Raw genomic sequence first — 12,645 nt, 5'->3', positions numbered from 1 at the left:
TCTTGACCCGCTGTTGAGCTTATCTGATATTTCTTGACATACGGAACAGAGCTGACTTTCGCAGGAGAAGCCTTCCCTAAAACCATGTTGCCCCTTAAATATCATTCCAGAAGAGTCCTATTTTAACCTCAAATAATCTACTATTAATTGCTCCATTTGTTTGCATACGATTGACGTCATACTTACCGGTCTGTGGTTATTCAAGTCACTCTTGTCACCCCCTTTGTGAATAGGAACTACAATGGCTGATTTCCAATCTTCTGGAACCTTCGTATTGTCCAGTGATATATTCAAGATTCTTATTAAATATGGTAGGGTCGCTTCACCCTCGAGTTGAAGTGTCTTTCCAGAAATAGTATCTGGCTCACAAGATTCACTTCTTTTGAGTTTAGAAAGACCTTTATGCAATAATGAAGCTTAAATTGGGAAATTATTATTTTTCAGAAAAATGTCCCTGAATAACTAAGTCGCTAGATTAAAAACCTTTCCGTAGTGCTTATTTAATGCTTCCACTTTATATCTGTTGTTGCCAATAAATACCCTCCTATACAAAGAGAGGGAACTGAGTTGTTCTCTCCCTTCAATATTCATATATATTTTTAAAAGAAAGGTTCCAGGAATTTCGATTTTCATTTAGGATATTGTCAAGATATTTCTCTTCAGTCACTTTCTTTTCTGCTAGTAAAAGCTTCACCAAACTTCTATATTCCACTTTGCACGCATCGTTATTTCTTCTGTCGAACGCTCTCCTAGTCTTACCTTCAAGCTTCTTAATAGTCGCGGTGTAGTACGGCATATCTGAATTTTTCCCTAACTATCCTTTTGAGAACTAATTTATTCAGTCCAGTATTTAAAATGGTTTTGAAGTTCTCCCAAATGTCGGCCATCCCCTTGCCCTCCTTTAACCAATTAGTATAGCACAACCTCAAATAGTTTAGAAAACCTACAGTTTACCCTCGCATAGCACCAAGTAGTCTTAGAAATTTCCACATGCCTCGTATTACAAGTTTCCCAAGAGAGATAGAGTACCACTCTATTATGGTTACTAATCCTCTGGTTATGTCACAAGATATAACTGTCATCCGGTCTGACTAGAAAAACATCTAAAAGTGCTCGTTTACGTGTGTTCTTTGAAATGACTCAGGAAAAACCATTATTCCACACTAATAAGTTAACTGCTTCCTGTGATAGGCCCCGCTGTAGTTTACCCAGCACAGTTTACTGACGGTAGGTTTAGATCCCCTGCAATTATAGTTCTTTTCCTGTAGTTTATATTTGCACGTGTCAATTCTGAAAGATGAGAGATCGTGTTTAAACCAGATTTCGGCGGGCGATAAGCTCCAATAATGTCTATATTTTGTTTACTGGGTGCATTATTTACCTCCACCCCAATTATTTCAGTCATCGAGAACACATTTTAATGTACTGCTTAGCTCTGACCTAACACAAATGAAAATTCCCCCTCCTTTTGACCCTCTATCCCATCTAAATGTTAGAAATTTTGACCTGAATATTTCTGAATTATATATATATTGTCTGATAACCAACTTTCCGTTCCCACAATTATATCAGGGTCACTCGCATCAACTAACGTTTTGAATATTGCGATTGTATTACCAATACTTCCTCAGTTTACCTGCAACAATCTAAGAAACTTACCCGATTTGGTATTCTGCCTCTCACAATAACCTGTTGGAGACCCCCATTGCCGTTGTAGCTGCATCGAATTTGCTCCCGTCGTGGATCGTCATTCGGCTGCCTATTTTACGCCGTCATCCATTTCGGTGGAAAAGAACTCGGTAACCTTTGAAAAGAATTCACCTAGTCTCGCCACTCTTCGCTGGTTCAGATGAAGTCCATCCCTGCTGAAGTCCATGTCATCGATCCAACTGTTGCTGTCTACAACGAGTGATCCCAAACTTTCGGACACCAGCTGAAGCTCTTTGTTCAATCTTCCAAGATACATCTGGTCTCCTTAACATACCACTATATTGGCCAGATTGGACGGAGCTTTCTAACAAGTGTAATACGATGACAATGATAATGAAAATGGCTTAATAAATAAACTACAGCTTAAAAATATAGGTAAGTACGCTTAGCACTCTCAACAACGCAACTGTAGCCTCCGAACACTTTCCGCAGAATGGCATGCTCTTTCTTCAGCAGATCTGTTAACAAATAAATGACGAATTTATGCATACTGTATTTACCCGAATAATCCCCGCCGTCGAATAATTCCCGCTCCCTCATTTTGAAAAAAAATTCCTTCCAACGAAAAAGCAACGTAGGCATAAACAAATATTTTGTATCACTCTGCAAGGTCCACATGGTCTTTACGCAAATATCACTGCTATGAAATATATTTTCCATGAATATATGAGGGCATAAATTCTGACTGGGTTGCTCCAAGTAGTCTGTCGTCTGCGATTGGGTCGTGCCGAGCAATGGATCCACTGGTTGGTTGACTGTAATGTCTCCTGATGACATACTGCACGGAGCGAACTAATCAGAGGTCGTGTGCTCAGAGACCCAATCAAACATCAAATTGCTCGGCACAACCCAATCGGAGGTCGTTCTTTCAGATAGTCAATCAGATGTCGGATTGCACGGCACAAACCAATTGGAGGCCGCACAGTTACATATAAATACAGCTGTTTCCCAAACAACTTTCGCAGTCCCCAGCGGGATACAGGAGAGCGTATCTACACGACACCACAGAAGATGACTAACGCAGCAGTAGTCGAAACGTCTGGAAGAAGCGAGAGGAGTAGACCACGGCATAATAGCCTGGAAGATTTTTATTATAAGATAAAAGCTTTTACTCGCGTTGGTGAAAAAGGCCTACTTGCTCATTTTCATGGAAAATATATTTCATAGCAGTGATATTTGCGTAAAGACCATGTGGACCTTGCAGAGTGATACAAAATATTTGTTTATGCTTACGTTGCTTTTTCGTTGGAAGGAATTTTTTTTCAAAATGAGGGAGCGGGAATTATTCGACGGCGGGGATTATTCGGGTAAATACAGTACTTACTTATTCATTAGTGGTAGTATTTCTATTAGATTTGTAAATTTTGATGATTTCCATTCTTCTTTTATATGGGTAATGGTAGTGTTGTTACGTTGAGAGTGTATGAGTTATTGGATTCTATTAGAGCAGTTAGACTGTGTGTGTGTCTTCTAACATGACTCTAAATGTCCCAACCAACAGCTTAGTGTACTATTTAAAAATCATTGTCCTCACCGATAAATGATAATTATTTTTGAGATGATTTTCAAATGTTGAACTTGTGTGGGACAGGTTTACGGCATATTTAATATGTTGAATTTCAGTGTAAAATTCCATCTCACTTATTTCGTCGGTTGTCATGCGAGTTAGTATCATCTGATCTATTGTCGAACTCAAGATTTATGTGGAAATAATAATAATAATAATAATAATAATAATAATAATAATAATAATAATAATAATAATAATAATAATAATAATAATAATAATACTAAGAGCTCGGGTTAAACTATTAAGGGTCAATAATAATAATAATAATTATTATTATTATTATTATTATTATTATTATTATTATTATTATTATTGCACCGGGCGGTACACCTCCACTCCGCTAATTCAAACATTGCGCCAGTTGAAACTCCTCTACTGGAGAAAGCCTGAACTTTAACAACCACATTAATTCTAAGATTTCTCAGAAGATGTCTTTACTGTAAATTTTGAAGTGTTCTGAACTATGTCGATTTTGATTCGTTTTTGTTTTCTCTGTAGTAAGAAGTGTGAACATTCTCTTCTAGATGGCACTACTGAAGAACTACAATTGTGTACCCTAGTGCGAAGTGAAGGAACTGTTTTGAGAAATTTTGTGCTCATAAGTTTGTTCTTTGTTAAATTTCTTTCAGTCATTTTTGGGTTGGCAGTATAACCCTTCTCTTTCCGCTTGTTTTGAATTTAGCCAATCCCGAATTTCTCTAATTAATTTTTGACCAATAACGTATGTCTTCTCCGATATGGATATGTTGCTTGATCCTAGCCAATAAAATTGAGGGGGGTGTGGGTTCTCATTCTTGAAAGGTCTTGAATGTTCCACGAGGGTATTTAAACTGCTGATTTTCTGGTCTCCGGGCCACTTCAGTAACATCTATCCTAGTGTGATTATGTAGCAGGGGACGGGAAGCGCCTCTTTCTTCGGGCAGCAGTTCATCCATCAGGTAATGGCCTTTTAATAACTTCTTTGCTCGCTAGCTCAGCAGTTTAACCCTCGGGGCAGGTTCGAAACTTTTATCATTAACTTTCCTTTAAAATGTAAAAGACACTTGGTATAAAATTCTGTCTCTTTAACTACAAATTGGGATAGAGAGTGCCTAACCCTCTCAAGCTCCCACTCATAGTGTTTTGAAGTGGCTACGTTTTCATAACAGTTTCCCTTCTCTTTGTAATGTAATAAAGTTTTTCTATCGTATCACCTCCGTAGTATGGGATTAGCCCTTGCATATGCAGCCCAGTGCCAAGTAGGTTTTAAAAAGGTGTATTAGGAGTGCAAGTTATGCCTCCACTCATGTTGGTATTTTGGGGCCATGTAATTGTCCTGTTTCTTTAGTGAATAGGCCTCAGTAGGTTGGGTATTTTTACCCCTGTTCTTGTGTGCCTGGAGGGCAGCTTGAAGGTTGAGTTTGGTGTGGCCTTTGATTAGGCTTGAACTTCGTGAGCGGGTTGCTCTTTCTTAAATTTGGTTTCTGTGTGCCTCGAGCAGGTTTAACTGGGTAATTGGGAGCTAGTGCTCCTTGGCATGGTTGGGGTTTTCTGCCCCTTTGTTGAACGTTGTTCATATGTAAAGTTGGGCTCATTGCTCAAGGATTGCGTGTCTGGGGGCTCGAAGCCCAAATCCATTAACAAATTGCAATTGTACATTCTTAATTTGTTGATATGCTACTGAGTACCTGTTATACTTGTTATTTCTTGATCTTGAAAAGAAAATAGAACCTTTGTTAAATTTTAAATTAACTTTAATTTCGTAAGTTGAGACCTATTCATCCCAGCACCTTCTTTCACCTCTGCTGTTCCACAGATACCTCGGAACAATAATAATTAGAGCTCGGGTTAAACTAAAGATTAAGGGTCATGAGTTGTGAAATGTTGATATGTGCTCAATTAAGTGGAATATGAGTCTGGAATACGACGGAATTCTGAGGGATCAATTATTGAATTTCTTTGGGAAGTATGTGTTTGGTGAACCATGACTTCTGCAAATGTTGGAGCAAGTGTTAAATGATGTGTGTAATATTTAAAGTAATAATAATTTTAATCATGACTCATGAACCACGGGTTTGAGGTGTAAATGTTTGACCAGTATTATATGCGTGTTTGTAGTCGACAATTCTTTTAAATATTATACCGCTGATTTCTTTGTGAACAATGTTGTGAGAACTTGATTATCTCTGAATAAGTGATCGCCCATATTTTATCACATTTCCGTGAGGGTCGTGAGCTGATATTTGACCGATACCGTCGTCTTAAGATTCCATGAGCAGAAGATAATAATCAAAATTTAATATTCAAATTCTAGAATCCGCTTGTAAAATATGTAAATAATATTCGTGTGTCATTTGTGTGAATGTGGAGTGAGTGTTGTAGTGATTTACATTGTTCTGTGATTTACTGAAATGTGGTTCTGACCTGACCACGTGTTCACCATGTTGGGCCCAGGTTATTGTCAACGTTGTTTAGGATGATTTAATTTATGTGGATCTAAACCTTTAGTGAATTTTATTTTAAATTTATGTTTAGGCAACACTGAGGTACCAGACACAAATGAATAAGTCTGTACTATTTTCCAAGTGAGGGCAAAGATTCCCATATTTATAAGAGATCGTAAATTTCATTTTTTTTTAAGGTGTCAAATGATAATAATTAACTAGATCACGTGTTATTCAGTGAAATAATGATAAGAGTTCATGGAAATAATAATTATGAGAATGTAATTTAATAATGTTGCCTGCTGCAACTTCTTGATGGATACAGTACTTTTGTATCCATCTCTTGGCACAGGCCAGAGTAAAGTGTAGCTTTCACCGAAGTCCCAGTCAATATCATGGCTGTGACAATATGGAAGCTGCTGGGGTATGGGTGGTGCTGAGTAATGGCATTCGGAGCACGACTAGTGCATCTGAGTGTTATGAAAGGTGTTGCTCATAGGGTCAGTCGTGCTGCAATAGCACTTTCTGACCCAGTGAGGAAAGCAATGGCAAACTACCTCACTCCTCAGCTTGCCTAGTACGCCTCATTTTGGTGCTGCCATTGGTTTTTGCGGTTTCCTTATAACCGCATAACCTTTGGTGGTGCTATTTGAGGATCCAACCAGCCTCTGGGCTGATGACCTAACAGACAGAATTTAATAATGTTAAGTCTGGAATAGACATACTTTAATTAAAATTTCTTTTATAAAAATTTTCGAAGCATGGTTCAATGGAACTCACCACAGATGCGATAATAATATAAATGAGACATCCATGAGGACGACAACTTTATTATAAAATTTCTGATAGATTTTTGGGAAGTCAGTCATGCCATAATTAATTAATTTCTTGAGAGAAAGTGAAGTTTTCTTCATGTGAGTGTAGACGTTATCACGAAATATAGGATAGCCTAGGATGGCATAGGATCATTTACGAGCCATGATAGCTCATTGATATTTAATTTTCTTGTAACTTGTAAATAATTTCACCATTCTTAAGAGCAGATTCTCCCAACATAAATTTAGTTTCTTTATTCAAGCCAAATGTAGGCTAACAATAATTTGTTATACTTTTCAGCTAATATTCAGCTTCGAAAGGGTTGGAGAACGATGGTGTTATGTCTCAGGCAACTTGCAGAGAAGAGTTTTGAGTTAAAATCCATCAAGATTTGATTGTTAAATTTTGTTAAAAATTGTGTTTTCAGTGCTAGTGTTTAAATAAATGTCAAACCTGTTGTTTTAATGTCTTTTTGTGATTGTCGCTAGTCCTTGTATCTTTCCTGCCTTTTAACCCCTTCGGTGGGCGAAGCGGCGAGATCCGCGGCTACAAGTCGCTTGTTCGGTGGGGAACGCGGATATATCCGCCGATTCGAATTTTTTTTTCTCAGTTGCCTGCCTGCAGAGGTTTATTTCCTTTTTAGCAGCATATTCTGGATGAGTCTGCCCTCTAATGTGAATTTTTTCAATTATGTTCTCCCAATACAAATGTGTCATCCACGAGTTGCAACATAAAGAACGCAGCTGTGTCCGGGCAAGAACGACCTAAGGCCTAATAGCTCCGCGCTGAAGCTTTAGCTCATCGCCTAATCGTCCCTTGGATGTAATAATATTGCTGTAGAAGGTATTTCTAGAGATTATGACACTGAACAGACTTCTCTGATGACATTTTAGAACTGTGACCTGATTTATTATCCCCAGTCTTGAGTTCATCCTTCACGACTGGAGTGTGTGTTTATCGCGAGTTACACAGCATTTTATTATTGTACGCATACGTAATACAGTCATATTTCATGATTTCCAACCAAACTGCTGAGACCAGGGTTCTATTCGATCCTTTTTCTTACATTTTTTCTGCTAAAGTATCTGTAACGAATTACCGGCCCCCACTGTTAGAGGAAGACTATTTACGGGTCATGATAAACAAAATGTTGGAATTTAGTGGGGAGAACTGTGATATTATGAAGTAAATTCTACCGAAGGGGAATTCGTAAGTGACAGGAATTTACCTGGAAAAAGTACTGCAAGCTTGAATATACAGGATTTCGGCGTAGCTGATGCGAATGTTCAGCAGTCGCAAAAGAGATAACACATGTTCGATTCCAGTTCAAGTAGCGATCATGACAGTGACAGTTGTGACGATAACACTGATTACAATCCAACCATTGCAAGTTCTTCGTCAACTTATACTGAAAATGGACAAAGAAATTCCCGCTTTGATCTAAATTTCCATCGTGGTGTAAAAAGAGTGTTTTTAGGGAAAACAAAACTGAGCGAAATATTGTAATTCCTTTCTTATGACGAGATATGCCAGAACATAGCTGAACAGACAAAAGATGCCAAGCAGGAAATCGCACATAAATCCCAGTTTAGTAAGACATAAGGAAGGAATCGAGATCAAGACCGTGTCCGGACAAATAAGGACGAAATAAAGCTCCTTATGGCCATACTGTTGCCTCAGGGGATTGTAGAGGTTCGATTCTGACTCAGACCGGTGGTATTTGAATGTGCTCAAATGCCTCGGCCTCTTGTCAGATTTCCTGGCATGCAAAATAACTCTTGCGGGACTAAATTCCGGCACCTCAGTGTCTCCGAAAACCGTAAAAGTAGTTAGTGGGACGTGAAGCCAATAACATTATTATTATTATTATTATTATTATTATTATTATTATTATTATTATTATTATTATTATTATTATTATTATTATTAGATTTTCCTCCACAGCTTTTTACATATCTCTGACAATGAGGTGAATAATGCACAACTTCCTCCCAAAATATATGAGATAAATCCAGTATTTGACCACCTGTTAGCAACATTTTCGGAAGCTTATATCCCTGGTGGCAAAATGTCAATTGATGAGAACCTCTTGCTATGGAAAGGGTGGCTAGGGTGGAAAGTTTACACAACAAGAAAACGATCGCGTTTTGGAATGGAATTATATAAATTATGCGAATGCGAGACAGGTTATATAACATGACCGGCTTCCGTGTGTATCATAATGAACAGCTGTAAAAGACATGACACTGTGAAGACTGTAAATACTGTAAATATTACCTGTATAGTAGTGTAATATAGTCCGTATATGTCACTTATGAATTGTAGGGAGGCTATATAAACTTGATCCCTCGAAAGCGCAAACCAACATAACAGAAAAAGTCGTTGAGTATTATAATTTATTCCATTGTACATCTTTTAAGTACATGTAAACTTTGTAAATCTACAATTTACATATACAGAAAGATTTATTTACAGGCAGAGATTGATAGTAAACTGCCTAAGATATTCAGGTGAAAGTTACTGTATAAACAGAAACCAGTGTTTTGCTGTTAGGAAGAAGCAATCTCGATTTCACAGTGTGAAAGCACTTAGTACGTTTTTGCACAAAGTATTGAAAAATTAAAACAATCGAATTTTTTAACAATTAAATACATTATATTCAAGTAAAATATTCCTCTTTTGCCCCTTCAATAGTTCATTTTAGTCTCAGATTGTTTTTGATCAAGTAATTAAATATTTTCTTCAATCAGAGAAATCGCTCCCCACTTGGGAGTGAGCTAGTGTGAACCGAGCTCCCCGCTTAAGGGGTTAAAAGCAAGCAAAGCCAGACAGCGAACTGTCCACACCTGGGTCTTTCGCTCTCCAGCTGATCATACCGGGAATAAAGGGGCAATACATACATACATACATACATACATACATACATACATACATACATACATACATACATACATACATACATACATACAGACATGATGGAAAATTGAATAGTGCATTTCCTTGTTACTCTGGACACGTCCGATACAGATATACTATTATTTTTAAATTTTGAACAACGTACAGACAAAACTCTTATTTTATTTATATAGATATAAATTAACTTTTTACATGGATACTTCTTAATAATCCACCAACTTGGCAAAAGGTGTAAGAAACATGCACTGCTTTGATTGAGAAAAACTTGGAAAGTAGCAACAATTATCTTGTCAGTCAAAATGAGAATCTTTGCAAATTTGTGGAAAATAAGAATTAAAAAACAACAATGAGAAGTGGAAAGCAAAATCCAGCCAGCAGAAGTGGCAAAAATATTTTCAGAGTTGTAAATTTAAGTCAAAATTGTTGTTAATTTGTCAATATCTTTTCAGTATCCCTGTGCAATATGGACATGAGAAATAAATATTTTCTATGATGACTGTTCAGTAGATCAATGAATGAAATCACAGAGATATTACTTCAGCAGAAATCATTTTGTAAGTTATAGTAAATTAGAATAAGTCATGATCTGAATTTTATAGTCATGTATAGGAACAGAAAATGTTATATTTAAGGATGCCAAGTATTCACTCAAATATTAATAAGAACTATTACATGTTTAATTAAATTAAAGACAGCATGATAAACTACAGTATATAATTCGGGTCTTCTTTTGCCAAAATGTTAAAAATTAGGGATTAACAATTTTTCAAATCTCTTAATGTTTTAAAATTTCATTAAAATATTCTACATATCCTGTTTTTTTGTTTGTTTGTGGAAAATCTGGTAAACCTTCTTCTTCTTCCTGATACATTTCTGCTGATACAGGTCGTTCAGCCCTACACTACCGATTGTAAATGTGTTTATTTTTCAAAGTGGTGGCTGGCAGGATGATATAGTCAGTATTGTGTTCATTTTATTCCATCATTTTATGTTTATTATGGCATCCATCACCTACCCAAACCGCCTTTGGTCACCGCTGGTCTAATACTGTTTTTAGTTCGAATGATATAAAATGCAGTAAGTACATAATCAATATTTTACATGAATGAAATGGACGATTTTATCAACCCAAGATAAATTTTTCCAAACTAAACAAGACTTCTGGGAGGTATCAAGTAAAGTGGTCAGCTTAAAAAGGAGAACCTTTGAATAAAATTACCTGCTTTGGCTGGTGATGATTCTGCAGTTTTTGCTTCTTCGAGTTCTCATGCTGCTGCTCTCTCTCTGGTACATTCTGTTTCAGCTGATGCTGTTCCTCATTTGATTCCAGGTTTTGCGGATGCAGCTCCTCCTTCGGTCCCTGTTTCAGCTGATGCTGTTCCTCTTGTGGTTGATGTTTTTGCTGATGATATTCCTCCCTCAGTCCCTGTTTTTGCTGTTGCTCCTCTTCATTTGGTCCCTGTTTCTGCTGATACTCCCTTGGTTTCCTTCTCCTTTTGCGCTGATTCTTACGCCTGTTCTTTGGCTCTTGGTTAATTGCTTCCTGATAATCCTCAGGATTCCAATGTTGTTCTCCATTGTTTGGCTTCTCATCATGTCTTTGTTGTGGTTGCTGCTGCTGCTGCTGCTGCTGCTGCTGTTCTGATTCCTGCATCACCTGCTGCTCACAAGCCTGTGCTTGTTGCTGATTTTTTGGATGACACTGAGGTTCATTCTGAGGCAACTAAAAATAAAGACAATGAAGATTAATAACAAAATATGCAGCAAAAATGAAGAAATGCTAGCCTAAGATGGAACTTAAATGTTATAGGAACCAGGAACATCACCGTTATTAGTACCATGAATTCTATAGATAATTAATCAGTGCATTTAGTATCTGAACTAATATGTATACACTCAATCATTTTAGCTCTTTGCCGTTCTCTATTTAAGGGCAGCTGTTCGGCCGGATTTACCATGTTTTCCAACAGGGACATTTAAATCCCAATAGACACTGCAGCATAAATGCCATCTTTTCATGAAAATAATATAGAAGTCAAACAGATGAAGACATACAGTAAATGTAATTTTTTTTGCTTTGGTTTCTAAATGATAAGTTCTATACATTTGTACTCACTCTACTTTTGAATCTAAATATTGCCCACGTTTCCTAAACCATGGCAAGTAGATAGCAGCCTTTCTATTTTGAAATCTGGTATTCCCAAATTGCAGCATTGAACTACACAAATCACAAAAATTAATGGATCATCTGAATTTTCAAAGGAAGCATGTTAAATTGTGAAACATTTGTTTTATTATCTACACTGATTATTGTCATGAAAAAATTATCTAAGTAACTACAAGAGTATCAATAATAGACATATTCAGTGAGTGAGTCAGCGCTGAACTGATACAGTAATGCTATGTGCAGTTTGTTATTAACCCTTTTGCTCTCAGGCTATTTTCACCAGTCAAGCCCAAAGCACTCAAACCATTTTTCATGATTATGCACGTTAAAATGTAAAAAATTGCCGTATAAAGAATTCTCCAGATACAAATTTGACAAAAATCACAATATTACACTATTCAATATAGTTTTAGGAAAAAAATTTCCCAAAATTGTTCACGGCATATTTTACTACAAAAAATAATTTGAAAATTACAAAAATATATTTTTAAAAATAAAAATCGGTTTTCAAATACTAAAGCATAATCTGTTATTAAGAGATATTGTTGTTCAGTAATTCTGAAAATAAGAGCATTTAATTCTGTACAACATGATATAATTTTGTTTTTTGTATTCTCATTTAGTCATGAGTTATAGCACCTGTCGTAAAGAACTGCATATGTACCATCCGGAGTCAGCATTTTTGTTTTGAAAAACATTCTCCTATCATCATTACCTGTAAAATCCGAATCACTCTTCTTTTTTTTTTTATCTACAGCTTTTCCCAAACCTGTGGGGTTGCAGGTGAGAACTGTGTCACACATGTGGATTTGGCTCTGGTTTTTTGGCCGGATGCCCTTGCTGATGCCAACATTATATGGAGGGAGGTAATCACTATCGCGTGTTTCTTTGGTGATTTGTAGTGTAGTGTGTTGTCTGAGTATGAAGAGGAAAGTGTTGGGACAAACACAAACACCCAGTCACCGAGCCAGAAGAATTAATCAAAGGCCCTTAAAATCTCTGACCTGGCCGCGAATAAAACCCAGGCCCTCTGAACCGAGGGC

At 36.9% G+C, this 12,645-nt stretch overlaps 1 protein-coding gene across 8 annotated transcripts in view; it reads right to left on the bottom strand.

Annotated features, from left to right (window-relative positions):
• LOC136858517 (uncharacterized) overlaps window positions 1–12,645 on the bottom strand; it is a 207,712-nt gene that overhangs the window by 60,922 nt on the left and 134,145 nt on the right. For all 8 annotated transcript variants that reach the window (XM_067138114.2, XM_067138117.2, XM_067138119.2 and 5 more), the window contains one exon: window positions 10,655–11,158. In XM_067138114.2, coding sequence (XP_066994215.2) covers window positions 10,655–11,158 — 504 coding nt within the window. The remainder of the gene's footprint in view (window positions 1–10,654; window positions 11,159–12,645) is intronic.

Source organism: Anabrus simplex, chromosome 1, assembly GCF_040414725.1.
Source record: "Anabrus simplex isolate iqAnaSimp1 chromosome 1, ASM4041472v1, whole genome shotgun sequence".
Lineage (NCBI taxonomy): Eukaryota > Metazoa > Arthropoda > Insecta > Orthoptera > Tettigoniidae > Anabrus > Anabrus simplex.
Note: the sequence above shows the minus strand (reverse complement) of the source record. Positions and strands in the feature narration are given on the sequence as shown.